The sequence below is a fragment of the Coloeus monedula genome (assembly GCF_965178545.1).
Source record: "Coloeus monedula genome assembly, chromosome: 6".
In the NCBI taxonomy this organism is placed as follows: Eukaryota; Metazoa; Chordata; class Aves; order Passeriformes; family Corvidae; genus Coloeus; species Coloeus monedula.
The window spans coordinates 28,163,632-28,178,194 of record NC_138786.1 but is presented as its reverse complement, the minus strand read 5'-3'; the positions used below and the strand labels follow the sequence as shown (position 1 = coordinate 28,178,194).

Genomic DNA, 14,563 nt, shown 5'->3' with positions numbered 1-14,563 from the left:
AATAGAAATGGCAGTCATTGCTTGTCACAAGTAGAAATTTTTTTACTTTTCAAATAGATTTGTTGGGATTGGTGTTCCTACAAGTATCTAATTAATCTAGTGTTAATGTTAGACTATTAATTGGACAGTTTATCAGTTGCTGTTCTGATAATGCTAACTGCTAATTCTCTTCTTTTCTTCTCTGAAGAAGAGGCAATCCCCTGCACTTATGTTGGGAGCGTTACCGGAAGCTCCATCTGCTGTGGCAGCAGCACTGCATCATAGAGGAGATTGCAAGGAGCCAAGAAATGAATCAGATCTTCTTTGGATTCAACTGGCAGCTGCTCTGAGTCTCTTGATTTTAGTGAAAACTTTTACCTTTGGCAGTGCTTTGGAAAAGAAAAGGAGGGTGGCAGTAAAAAATCTACTCAAGTGGTTTCTGTAGTTCAGACACTTAATTGATGGATTCTCTAGGTTGGATGTATAACTGATACATTGAAACAGAAACTCATATAATATATTTTCCTCTTTTTTCTTTCAAAAAAAAAAAAAAACAACAAAAAAAACCACCCCACATTCTGTAATTATTACTGAACAATCCAGGTCCAGAAATATTTCCATTTTTTTCAGAAGTTTGAATTGTTTCACATGTTTTCATGAGGACAGCTTCAGAGCACACACCACATTTCTCTTCCATGCCTTGAGAACATATCGAAATGATGTTGCCAAGGAAAAGCCTCCTTTACTTTCTTCCTGGGTTCTTTTCCCAAGCTTAGTGAAGCTTTAAATAGGTTGAGATAATATTGGAGTGGAAGTGGTGCCAGGTCTTTAGTCATCTGCAGAAACAGGTACAATAAAGAATATGTTTTACTGATAAAGCTTACATTCAGCTATACTTTGGGATTTAATGAAGAGTTTTCATTAATGAATTCTTTAAATGAGAAGTGTGGTATAGAAAGTGCATGGGGAGAATTACCATCCTGCTTGTTGCATCAAAAACCTAAGTCTGTGCTTTTTGTGTTGCCAGAACTGCACTTTATCCAATGAATTTATCCTCCATTCATGTATATCATAAGAGGTCTAGGGCTTCACCATTTGGCTAGGTTGTGGTTAGTTTTACATCCTTTACAGTTTGTCTTCTGAGATTTTCCCCAAGAATCAAAAGTGAAAATTCTGCAGGTAAGTAGTTGTAGTGTAGCTCTGCAAGCTGTATGAGAGCCAGATACTGCAGTAAAGTAAGCAGCCTTCAAAGCTATCACTGGACTAAAATCAAGGCCCAAAAGCAGCAAGTTTTGGAATCAGAAATAAATTTGCCCATATTTGAGGGATTTTCCACTCATCATCCTCTACCACTATTGTTTGGAGCATGTTTTGGAGTCTGCATAAATGAAATGGTGTGTTTTGGGAGGCGTGTTCAGTGGTTCAGTGCCAGGTAGAGCAGAAAAGGCAAAAAAGGTGGCTCAGTCTGTCTCTTTGCCCTTCAGTAGTTAATAGCACATTGTGATTAAACTCTCTCTCAATGATACGTGATTGTGGTTCAGTTCTAAATGTTTGTTCTTCTGTTTTCTGAATTTCAGTCATAATACACACGAGAGAATTTGTAATGTGACAGGTAAAAACTCTTTCTCAGGAAATTACCATTTCCATGTGAAAGTTTGAAGTCGTCACTACCCTCAATTTCCCTGCCCCTTTGCTATTTGGATTCTTTCGTGCCATTTTAATAAGGCTTTCAAGGAGAGGTTTTCAAATTAATGTCTGAGTGTGTTTTTGTAGGATGTATAATTTGTTTTGTCACAATTATATGAGAGACAGTAGAATCACAATTAATGGTTTAGATTTAAATATCATTCTTCTGGGGTTTTTTAATGTTTTTTGAGTATGTATGTATGAGTGCATTTAACAGCACCATAACTAATTTAAAGATGGAATACCAATGACGTTAAATACTGTTCTGGTTTCAAATAGTTTTTAAAAACTTCTGCTGTAATCCTTCCCCAGTGATATAAAAAGTTGGCTTTGGTCTATTTTCCAGGTATTCTGTTTCTTGCAATTAAGACCATTCTCCTTACTTTGATTCTGTCAGATTTTAAACCTGCATATTAAACTCTTTGAAGACAAACATTAATTCTGTTAGTCTTCTCTAAAACATGTTTGAAACACATACTGAATTTAGAACAGCTGTCATGAAAATTTGCATGCACTGGTGATTTTTATGTCATCAAAACACTGCTTGCCAACAAAAATATTGAATTGAGACTGGCAAATTGATACCCAACCTGTATTTTCTTACTGTTTCCCTCTGATATTTACCTATTCAATAATCAAAAACTTTCAGTTATCTTGCACTTCACTGATACAAAATTTCCATTATCCGATATGCAGTGAGATCACTTCATTTTGTTTTCTGTCTGAACTGCAGTATGTAAGGACAGGAGTAAGAGCAGATGAGCTTGTTTAAAGCTCTGGAAATCTCTTTGTAGCTGAAGAAGTAGGAGGGGAAAGTTGCATCTTTCTGTATGTTTGCACATACTAATTTAGCAAATGGGCTCCCATATCATTCACTGACTAGCGTGGTCATCTTTCATTTCATAAATTACTATGCAGTTTTGTTCACTGTGAGTATAATCTGTATTTAGTGACTGCAAGATGCTTATGCCACTTATTTCTGTTCCATCCAAGCTGACAGAAGTTATTTGATAATGCACATACTGGTATCTTAAATTGCAAAAATGTAAATTTGAAACTTGTATAATGTTCTTGTGCTTTTGAAATAAAATATCTTGTATATGTATATTTAAAAAAAGGAAATAAAGTAACTTCTCGTAGATTATTCAGTTTTTATTTGAAGGCACTTTGACACCTCACAGTTCATTTTACAAGAGCACTATAATGGTGTCTGTCAGTATGGGAAAGGAGAAGAGCTGGTAAATGGTTGGTAAACTACCAGTTATCCCTGTAGGCTGTATCATCATTATACTGTAAGGAATGGTAGCATGCTTTTTCTTATGTAAAGATACACTCCACTTGAAACTTATCGTAGTATTTTACAGATGCAAATTCCTGCAGTGTCTACCTACATTTCTAAGAGAAATCTTAAGTACAGAGTTTAATTTTTACGTGCCCTAAAACTGATCTAGTTGAGTGATTCTGGTTTTGTATCTTCTCAAAGTACTGGTTGTGCTGTTTGGCAGATACTTAACCTCTGGAAAGGGAAACTTTGTCGTGTTGGTCTAATGTGCTGTGTGATACATAATTTAAAAAAAGTGTTCTATTATACAGCTAATCAAACAGTCAAGACATCTACATAGAAATGGCCAGTACTTCTTGCACATTTTTATGTTGCAGCTTGTCATCATGTCCTCACTGCTTTGCTGTAGCTTTGGGCACCATTTGGGCGTTAATGGTGTTGCTCTTTGTTTGTTCTTAGTAAATGGTTTTTAAGAACCAATTCCTGAAAAGGTAAAAGGTAGAGGTAGATAGATTGAAGTCTACTAGCAAAATTGTTCTGAAGAAAATTACAATAAGGATCCTGTTAATTAAGGCAGAAAAGATAAAAGCCGCAGCACTATTTCTTGCATAGTAAAAATCTCAATGTCCAAAGTTATTTAGAGGAGAATTTTGGCCATTATATGCTTGCATTATGGTGAAATCCACTTTATTTTCTAGACAACAACCTTGAATAATCTCCAATGTAAACTACTGAGATTCATAATACAACATCTAAGTTGTTACTTAGATTCTTCTAACCTATTGACAAGGTGTTCAAAGATACTTTATCAAAAATAGAAGTTGTTTCATTTCTGTGGCACAATCTCATTTCTTTGTTTTTATCAGTATTTTGCAGGTAGGCTAAATTTGAAGGTTGATACAGAAAAAAAAATGGCTGCTGATGAAAATCCACTTCCTTACATGTGTCTCAAATCTAGTTATTTCTAATCCTAGCTACATTTCTCTGAAGTTACATTCAGTACAGTCGAAAGCATACATGAAAATGAAGTTATGTAAAGGAAATTTGCATTGAAGAAGAGCAAGCTGAAATTCTGAGAGATTATGTACGTGATTTTGTGTAATGGTGAGTAAGAGACCAGGTACAGAGTTAAACGATAGACATTAAAATGGGACCTGACTTTTCTTATTTCTGTGTAACTATTGTTCATGAGATCAGTGTCAAAAAAAGGAGTATGGTTTATGCTATATAAGTGCAGGTTGTCAAACAACTCACAGTCCATCAGACAGTTTTAAGGAGGTTTCCAGGCTTCATGCTTGAGTGAATGAACTACAGCGAAATGTTTTGAAGCACAAAGTGGGGGCTGTGGATTTCATGATCATTTGAAGTCCTTGCTATGTTTGTGAAGATGTGTGGTTAGTCTTTTCAGCAGATGCAGAACCTTACTTCTCCTCCTTAATTGTGTTTGAAATGTAACACTGGCCTCGTTGGGTACCAGTATTGAGATGCTCATCCCAAGGTACCAGAGTTCCTGCTTGAGCTATGTTCATTTTAACAAAATCCTGAATGTGCTGCATGTTTGAATTTCTTACTGTGTTTTCTCTGTGATCAACGTAGAGCAAGTGTTTTCAGTGGCACTCAGAAAGCTTTAAAGGAGAGCATTGTATGTGCAATTTCTAAAGAAACTCTCATAGTGCCTTCACCAGAAACTCAACATTACAGTGCTTGTTTTATTTTTTAAATTAAGACCTTGAAAAAGAAGATCGTTTTGTGCATAGGTGAGTTCCTTACTCTGGAATTTGCTGTATTGTTATGAATTGTGACTGGATTAAGCATTAATAACAAACAGGATAAGTGTCCCTCAAATCGTATTTATTTCTGTATCTGAGCAGATGCCCTGGCTTAAAGGCCTGGCTCACTAGTGCTGTCTCTGTCTTTATAAATTATGGAGAATTAAAGATGCAGTCTGTGCTGCTGCCTGAGTTTGTTTCCTTGATCCAGTGCCTCTGGTGTTAAATACTGCAGGAAACCAAGACTATTCTGACAGGTGCTGTAAAGGAAGCTGGATATGTAGGGTGTAGCACTTCCATGTTCTGAGGAAATCAATAAATACGAAGCAAAGAAGAAAGCATTTATTAACAAAAGTACATTTTATCCTGATACTGTGAAGCGAGCTATCATCTTTTTGAAATGCATCTGTATTGGTGGAGACTCTGAATGCCTAGACAGGATAGAAATTAACAATCTAATGACTGAGTAATTACTGGTAATAGGCCAGACAAAGACTGTTCCCTGTGAGATGTATGCTGAAATTAAGTTAATTTCAAAACCAATCACATTCCACTCTTGCAGTTTGGGACGGTTGGCTGAGAGACAAAGGTTAACGTGCTAAATGCTAATTAGTCTTTTATGGTAAAATGTGTTTTCTTCATATGCAAGTAAATGAGCTGTGTGGGGGCCAGAGAAAATTGTGTAGCTGGATACTTACACCTCTGCTCTTCCTGGTAATGTGTTACAGCAACTGCTGGATGATATTTCTGTGTCTTGACAGAGATGCTGAGGCTGGATGATCAGTTCACTCTTCCTTCCAAATCTGTTTTTTCAGAGTAGATTCTTGACAAATCCATTAACTAGAAAGCTATCAAAAGAGTAAACTCACAGTTCTTCTAATTCTGCAAGTTTTAGTTATTGAGGTCTAGGACTGTTTTACCAAAAGTAGATAAAATAAAATTGGGTTGAGGAAGTGACTGCTGTTGACTGACACATGTGGCACTTTGCGTACTCATCTGAAAAAAAATACACTGCATTTAAAGAAAAAACATATACTGTTGCAAAATCTGAGTAGTTTGCAACACATGACTGTCTTTCTCCTTGATCTCTCAAGGGACTTCAACTTTCTGTATTCATTCTTTTCTAGTTTGTATCAGCTAACTATAGAGCTGCTGGGTAAGTACTTCTGGCTCTCAGAAATGACTGGAGGAATTACTCACCAGTTAAGTTTTAATCCCCCACTGGGCAAAGTGATTGCAATGAAGACAAAAATAGGCATGCAGGTAAGTGGAGTGCAAAGGGAAGAGTTAACAGTGCTTGTAGAAGGAAGTCTCAGTTTACAAATCTAGTTCCTTGAAAGGTTTTTAACATACTTAAGTGTAGGCCTAACATGTTAGGCATTGAAGGAATTCCAGTTGAAATTATGGTCATGCACATAGCCTGCTTGAATTACACTACAGATTATTACACTGCACAATTTATTTACGATATATCCTTATAGTATATTTTTTGCTTTTTCTAGTGTTATAGAATACAACAGTATTGAGGTAAAGAAATTTTTACTGTTGCTCTGCACAGCTTCAAAAGTAGGAATGGTTCTGTTTCAAATATTTCAGTGATAAAATTTCTTTTACTTGATTATCCGCAAAGAATGCACTCACAGCAGTAACAAGTAAAGTATTTTATTTGGTCTTTTCACCTCTGTTTTGTATTGGTACTTCTTTCCTGCTTACTATTAATGATCAATTACAGTCATAGGGCATCCTGTAACTACAGATGTTTTGGGCATTGAAGGCTTTCACTCCATGGATCGACAAAGCTCCTGAGCGTTGTACTAGGGGCGTAATGGGAGAGCTGTCAGTCAGCCTGCCTTCACTGATTTCAAATAAACCCTTACCTTCCCACCCCTGGATCAGTGTGGTAAGTTCTTTTGAAACGAGGAGCTTTCAAGCATCTAGGATCGTCAGTAGTTGTTTTATAGAAAGTAGCTACTTGGTTTTAAACTTGTGCTATCACATACTACTTGGAAGTTTAAATATCCCTGCACAAGCTAGCATTTTGTTTTCTTAGGCAGAGAACTCCTTTCAGCATCACCCTTTGACTTTCAGGGAAGTGGGGCAACTAGCTTTCTCTAAACTATTGGAGGGGTGAAAATGAAAAGATGGTTCAGACATTTTGGGAAAAATAAGTGAAATAGTTTATGGTAACTTTTACTGCCTTCACCTGAATTTCACGTACCTGGTGGGTTCTTGTAGGCTGTAATATATGTATACTTTTGTTTAAATTTCCCCTTTCCTAGCTTGGACCAATAGAGTCTTCATTTCAGTTTTTGTCTTTTCTTTTTTGTAAAGAATCTTTTTTTCCAGTGTAATAATTTCTTTTGGAATTTTCCTGCTCCTGGGACTTTTATAGGTGTAATGACAGTAATGAAAACTTCTTTGGTACCTATTCAACTGAATCTGTATGTTAGTATGTGTAGACCCATCCTGTCTGAAATACATGCTTGTGCATAATGATCTTTCTGGTGTATTCAGACCATGATAGAAGTCTGTATGTAAAGGAGAGAAAGCAGGAGAAATTCCTGAAGTTTTGTGCAGTGTTGAGAATCAGGGAATTTACAAGTAAAAATACATCCATCCAAAGAAGTATTAGCATTTTTGGAGCTGTCACCAGTCTGTGGTTTGTTCAATTGTTTTACTAGTTTTTCTACCTTTTTTTTTCTCCCACCAGATAAAATCTGGTGACTGTAGGACTGTAATAGAGCAAAGCTACACTTGTGATGTCATTTCTTGGAAGATTTGCCTACCTAGCTGCAGGGATAGATTTTGTTGTAATATTGGTTTTGCCACAGTCTGTGTTTTGAACGTCAATGTTGGGGTCGTTCATGCTTGAGACAGTGGAGATCTGGTTGGCTTTGCCGAGGTTCTTAATGATGTTAATGTTGTATTTGGCAGTTTCCACAAAACTATTTTCTAGTAACCAACCATCTGATTCACCCTCCAGATCTCCTAGCAGAAGGACATTCTTCATGGCTGTTTGTAGGTACCGGACACCAATAAGTACACAGAGCTGTAAGAAACAGTTAATGGTTAAACAGTTGAAATTGCAACCTCAGTCCTGTCACTAAGTCAGTTTTCTGACTTGTGTATTTACAGGCTTCATAACTGAGTAAAGCAGACACTCTTTATCCTAGCAATGTATCTAACCACTCTTCCAATTAATTACATTTTTTTAGAAAGAAAGATAGCAGGGAGAGATGGATTGATTCTCTCTTCATTCTTCGGGTAACAATCTCCCTTGCATGTTATTAGTACATAAATACCTAGAATGACTCGGGAACCTTGCAGCCTCAGAGGCTACAACTAATTGATGTAGAATGGATGATCAATTAATGGAACCATCAGTCACTGGGAAAGAAAAAATTGTAGTCAGTGGATTTTTTTTCTACTGACCTTGATTAAATCAATATTTCCTCCAAGGAGGTTTAATCATTCCTAAGTAAGCCATAGGTGTCCTACATGCCAAGGAATGAAAGTTAAGAAGGATGGCCTATAGCAGAGGCTCAAGTCTAAGTTTAGGAAAAAGCCTCACTTTCATAGTTCTGTTGGAATCAAGATCAGCCTGTCAATATTTAAGGGAGCACAGAGAGCTGGCTCGCAGCTTTTCACATGGTTTCAGAGCCCTTTTATTTCTGGCACCACCACACCACTTAGCACTTCCTGAGGACTGTTGTGAGCTACTTTAATTACAGCACTAATATTTATGCAATAGAGCAATAGTAAGAAAACCAAAACAAATTAAAAAGGTAAGAAAACTGTATTGGAGCCTGTGCCATTGGGGGGTGCTTTACTTTGAGATGACAACATCCAGAGAACTTTCTTTAAGACGTCAGCAGGAAGACTGCAGCTTTGCAGGTGTATAGCTTGCCTGTGATGCGCTTATTTTGTTTGCATAACCAGCAGCCTAATCTACTTCTAAAAGGATAATATGCCATGATTGCACATACTGTCTATATGGTGAAACTATGTAATGTAAAAAGGGGGCTTTGAGATATTAATAAAATGCTCAGTTTTAATTATAAACAAAATTAATGCATTGAGCCAAAGACCTGCTCATATTTTTGTTAAAACTGACTTAAAACAACACTCAGACCTTCTCACCAGATTTCCTTGCAGTTGTATCACTGCATGTATCACCCTGTATCTGATCCCATAAATGAATGAGGGGAATATGCTATATTCTATTGAAAAAGCTCTATAAATATACAGAATTTTATATATGGTTTCTGATAGTTCTCATCCTCAACAAGATTTACTTCTGCTCTGTGGAGTTTGGGAAAGTTGTCTTTAGTAAGGGAAACCCTGCAACACTCCTGAAGTGCTCGTGGACTTTGTACTGGATGCTGAGGCACTTCTCATGTGTTACGCCATCATCGTTTCCCATCCTAGAGAGACAGAAGACTGATTAATCTGATAGAGACTGTTTTTGTGAGACTCACCTCAAACAACCAAATAAGCAATGCTGCAATGCCAATGGATCTCATGATACCGGTGTAGTAATCCAGCAGGGCCTCTCTGCAGCCCTTCATCCAGATATTGAGCTCCTCTGTCAGGAAATCGTAGTTGTAGTGAGCACTGTTGTTTGTCAGCTGGTACTGGATGCAGGGCCGTGGGGAGCTGGGGTTGCAGCAGCTGAAGGGGACTCCATCCACCAAGAACTTCCCATCAACGTTGCTCTTCAGGCGGCTGCAACAGGACAAAGTTTGGGCATTACAAATGTGGTGTCAGCAGCAGGCAGTGCCTGTGATTTTAGAAAAGGAAATAACTGTGCTGCAATGTGTGCCTTTCCAACATAACAAGAGGAAAATGAGGGTATACTTTCAACAGGAAAAGTTGCTTACTGCAAAAAAATGGCATATTGGATTTGCTGTATTGAAGTGTGGTATAGCACAGTACCTCATGTGGTTCTTGGTTCTGTGCCACAAGATGTGTGAGTTCAGTGTTCATGGAGATGTTGCCTTTTTAGGTATCTTTGTGCTAAAAATACTAAAGGCAATTTTTGAGCTTGTTTATCTTGGTGGAATTCTAATGGAAGTTGTGTCCCTGGAAATCCTGTGTTTCACTACTTGGGGATTGATTTTTCAACACAATCATTCCATGAGAGACATCCTAATACAAGAATGACTTTGCATGCCACAGGAACTACTGGTGATTGTCTGCTGGCCTTTCATCACTGTACCTGTTGCAAGAGCTGGCTCAGCACATGTTTTGAGTCCAGTTCACAAAGGGGTTTCTACTTCTTGTAACTTTACTTCCTGTAACTTTAAAAAATGTATTTATTGCTAAAAATTATTCCTTTCCCTCCTCTATAAGATCAGAAGGAAAACAAGTGGGGAAAGAAGAAAGATAAAGAGGAATAAGAAAAAAAATCATAGGATGGGATGAGAACACAGTCTCAAATTAATCAAGATTTTCTGGAAGTTAAATGAATCCTTGACATCCATTTGCTTCAGAGAAAGAGATTTTCCAGAAACTGGAGAGTATCTAAGCTGTTGAGAGCCACTGTCACCCCTTGGGGAAGCAGCCGCTAAGCATGCATCTGTTTTCATGCCCACTGCAAAAGGCTGATTTCCTGAGACAGCCCCGTGGGTGAGAACCATGCCCTGGTTTATCAAGTCCAAGGCCCTTTACCCTTTGTAAAGGGGTCAGAATACATAAAAGAAAATTTTCACTTAGATATCCAGCTTTCACCATTTGCCAAGTTTAATACTTTCCAAAACATATTAATTTATTAATGTTTGCAGATAAATTTGCAATAATTTTTGCAAATAATGTTTGCAAACTAATAATTTTCTGTTCCACTGCAGCTGATCTAAATTAGAGGGAAGGAAATCCAGTCCAGTCTTGTTCTGGAATTTGGGACTAAACCTAACCTTCAAATGAAACATAAGCTGCTAGGAAGTTCAGTATTTGTGTCAGTGCTGTGATGGCAGAATAATTGCTTTTATTTTATTGCTTATTGTTGTAAAAACAACCTCCCTTTTTTTTTTTCCCCTCTTCTTCCCCCTTGCCCCCTTCTCTTTTTTTTCTTCTCCTTTTTATTTGGGTTGTAGTGTGTTTTGTTTATTTAAAATTCTCTCAAAAACATCTTCCTCGATGATCTTTCCAAGTAAGCCAGGAAGTTCATCTGCCATTTCCCACTTAGGAGTGGGATAGGCATGAATTCCTCTCCGTTTTCAAGTCTAGCTCTTCATTTTGTGGCCATCATGTCCCTGGTGATGGCAACAGAATGGAATCAATGCAAAAGAGTCCAAATAATCCACTGAAAGTAGACTGAAGTGTGCGAGCTGTGCTGTGGGCATAGGCAGAACCAGGCACTGGAAGGGAAGGGAGCCAGAGAGGCACAAACCAGAAGGCTACAATGTGGTAGGAGGAAAAAAAGCTTGCAGAGGAGAGGAAGACTGGCACATTGTGAAAGGGAAGATTTTACCTGGGCTGGCAAAATGCCCTCAATATTTCAAGGTATGGTATACATTTAATAACCCCAATATAGTACAGCATCTAAGATGGTTGAAATACAATCTCTTAAACTGGGTCTTAAGCTTTTCTTTTGATCCCAAGCATCAGTTTAAATACTTTTTTTCTTCCTGACGTTATAAAGAGGAATTCTCTTTCTACTGCCAAGAGTAGCAGTTTCCAGAGGTAGGTTATGTCCTCCTGCCACTGTGTTTCCTCTGCTAGTGGCAAATTTTAAAATTATTTAATTTGTATCTTGGTACTTAATAGCATCTTGGTACTGTTAGAAGGGAGGACCTCAGTAAAAGACCTTGTGGAGCAAGACATTCACTGCTATTTGCTGTTGCAGTCCAAAGTTGTTTTTACAGTATTGTAAAGCAAAAATTTGCTTTTGGGCAAAGATGATTTTTACCCAGCTGAAGCAATGGTAGGATTGTACTGCTGTAACCTGCCTCATGTTCCTACCAATCCCACTGACCGTTTCCATGCCTTGTCACATTGTGGTGTTGGCAATAGAGCTGTAGAAGAGAGGGGAGGGAAGAGGGTTGTGCAGGAAGGTGAAAAGTTCAGTTTTGCAAAGGTTACATCTGAGTTCACGGTATGTCAGATCTCACCTGCTTTGCCTCTTGATCTACAAACTACTAAATGATATACAGTAAAAGCTGAAACCAAGAAAGATTTGATTCCTTTTCCATCTTTCGGAACATTGCTGGCTGGGCTTTGCTTCCAATGATTTCATATCAGATGTTTCACTGTCATATTTTTGGAAGTCATGGTATAATTTGGTTATACAGTACTGCCTTGGATTCTGGCAATCAAGATGAAATTAACCAATCCATCCACAGCAAAAGAAATTCAGAAATTACTTTCCTCACACACATTTCACTGTCACCTTCTGCCTGAATGGGGCAAAAGTTAACTGACAGTGTATTCTCACAATAATGGCAGAGCACAGGGGACCCTGCAGAAGAAAAGAGGACTTAATTAAGACCCTGGGTAAAACATTACTGTTTCTGCCTGTCTCACAGAAATAAAAGGCAGTATATTTTACTTTTGACTTCACACTAAGCTTAAATTCCTGGGGATCATCTTTGTTGTCATGTCACTTTTCAGCATAGAACCAAGATTTAAAACAGCTCTGGACCACTCTGTTCCGTGTGGCACTTTCTAACTTCTCTCTTGAGAATGCTTGTATAGCTTTATTTCCACAGACAAGTATCTTCTGTATGCTGATGCCCTCTTGTTTGTATTCTCCTAGGTCCTGCCTTCTGGTATTTGTAGCTCTCTACATACACTTTGCTATGATGGCAGTTTCAAGTTGCGAATTCTGTAAAATTAAGGTCTTTAGCCTCCCTTCCCCTGGCTTTATTGTCACTGATTTTTTAGATCAAAAACACAGCATTTGACAAATGCCAGTCAAGCTCTTTGCATTTGTCTTTCCTAGGAAAAGAAAGCTACTACTCTCTTGTCAGTGAAGACCTTTTTCAGCTTTAGAAGAATTATTACAGACTGGATTGTCTACTTTTGAAAGTTTTTAATTTTTACCTTGTCTGTAAGTATTACCACTCTTCTTTTTGAGCGTGTAATTTCATAGTTGCTACATCATGTGAAGCACCACCACCAAAAAGAAAGGGGGGATTTCTGCTGTTTTATGCAGTTTACGTGGTGTTTGGTCGTTTCTCACATGTGAACATACAGATTTGAACCTGGGATTGCAAAGTCTAATACCTTGAAGAAGGGTCTTCCAGTGCTTAGAATTGACTGTGCAATGTACTGCTAGTACAATCCTTTTTTTCTTACAGTTATCAGCTCACTATAACTGAAATTAAAATTTTGGGGTAGCTAATTCACCACGCTGAAAAAGGAGATACATCTTAGCTTTGCTTAGCATCCCTAAAGGCTTAGAAAAAGGTAGCTTTTGATTGTGCATGTATTTAGCATATTTTGTGAGTAACCTGGTCATTCAACATTTTTAAAATTAAGATACAAAGGTCCAGAAAAAAGGGCTTTCAATCTCAAAAGAGTTTTTCTCCTAGAATTTTTTGTTATGACTGATAAATACTTACTCCAGAACCTCCTTGGAAGCCATATTCAGATAACGAGGAGATACCCACTGAATTTCAAACCAGTCTCTAAAGCCGTTGTTTCCACAGCAACGGAATCCAATTTGTAACAAATCCACTGTTTTCTTTAAGAAACATCGTCCAGGTATGTCTGTGTCTTTATAGAACTTAATGGCATCCCTCAGTCCCAGATAGAGAGACTCTTCCAGCTCATTCCTCATGGTATAGCACATAAGAGCACCCACCAGGATGCAGAAGGTAAAACAGAAGGTACATACAATGTATGGCAGCATTACTAGTTTCCATCGAGAGAACTTGTTTGCATCTGAGCAGTCGTAGCAGATTTTGCCACCCAGAAAGTTGATGATACATGCTATGACCCCTACAGAGATCAGCATGTTGGGGACAGAGTTAATGTCCCCTTTTGCCATCACTTCATTGCGCTTCTTGATCTCTATTTTCAGAAAGAGGCCAAGACTGAAGAGAATGATCCCACTCACTACAGAAACCCAGTTGAGGATCCATAAGACCTGAGCCAATTTGTCCCTCTTGGTTTTGGTGAATTTGACTTTGAGGACAGCCATAGTCAGATGTGCATTAGGAAAAGAAGCACAGGTCAAGAGAAGCTTGTAAGCTGATTAGGAGCATGGATCCAAGGCGCGCAGTAGAAATCTGAAGAAGAGAGAGAGAGAGAGATTACTGTCTGTTTGACCAGGTATTTATAGAGCCTACAAAAGAACTTCCTGTACAGCCTCACGCACTCTTGAGTCCTGCCAATCGAGTGCCCCAATGAAATTTATTGGTTAAATTTCATAACATTGTGAATCACTTAAAAATTCTAAGGACCAACTAGAACAATTTGCTTAAAAATAAGTAAATTGTACGAACAGTGACTCTGGATTCCTATGAAGTTTTGTCAAGACCAATTTTCTATGCAGACCTTCTGATATCCAAAATGTGAACTGGTCTGCTGTCTTTCCCTTCAGATGACTCCCAATGTCTTTCCCTTCTACTTGTTGCCTGGTTTTTGACAATCATAGGTATTTATTATTCTTAGATTCCTGTGTTATGGTCAGGTTTGTGTTCAAAAGTTGATTAAATAAAACAAGCATACATATATACAGCCTTCTTTTTTTTCTTTCCTCTCCAGAAATCTTGCTTGTCTTGTTCCTAATTTAGCAACTCTCATCAGAGTGATTTTATACTATACAACTCTGTGTTATATAACTTTAGTCATTTTATTCCACTAAGACAATGGCATTTATAAACAGTAAAGTGTAATTCTGTAA

The 14,563-nt window shown here is 37.8% G+C and overlaps 2 protein-coding genes across 3 annotated transcripts in view; one reads left to right on the top strand and one right to left on the bottom strand.

Moving 5' to 3' along the window:
- Window positions 1–2,989, top strand: part of UBR1 (ubiquitin protein ligase E3 component n-recognin 1) — a 66,408-nt gene extending 63,419 nt beyond the window's left edge. For both annotated transcript variants that reach the window (XM_082282925.1, XM_082282924.1), the window contains exon 47: window positions 188–2,989. In XM_082282925.1, the coding sequence (XP_082139051.1) occupies window positions 188–329 (142 nt within the window). In that variant the 3' untranslated portion in view covers window positions 330–2,989. The remainder of the gene's footprint in view (window positions 1–187) is intronic.
- A 4,509-nt stretch (window positions 2,990–7,498) lies between these two features.
- LOC309574107 (photoreceptor outer segment membrane glycoprotein 2) lies at window positions 7,499–13,858 on the bottom strand (the record flags this gene model as incomplete). Its single annotated transcript, XM_082283458.1, has 3 exons — window positions 7,499–7,765; window positions 9,195–9,441; window positions 13,278–13,858. 3 exons carry the CDS (start codon window positions 13,856–13,858, stop codon window positions 7,499–7,501), a joined length of 1,095 nt encoding a protein of 364 aa, XP_082139584.1.
- Window positions 13,859–14,563: the final 705 nt, after the last annotated feature.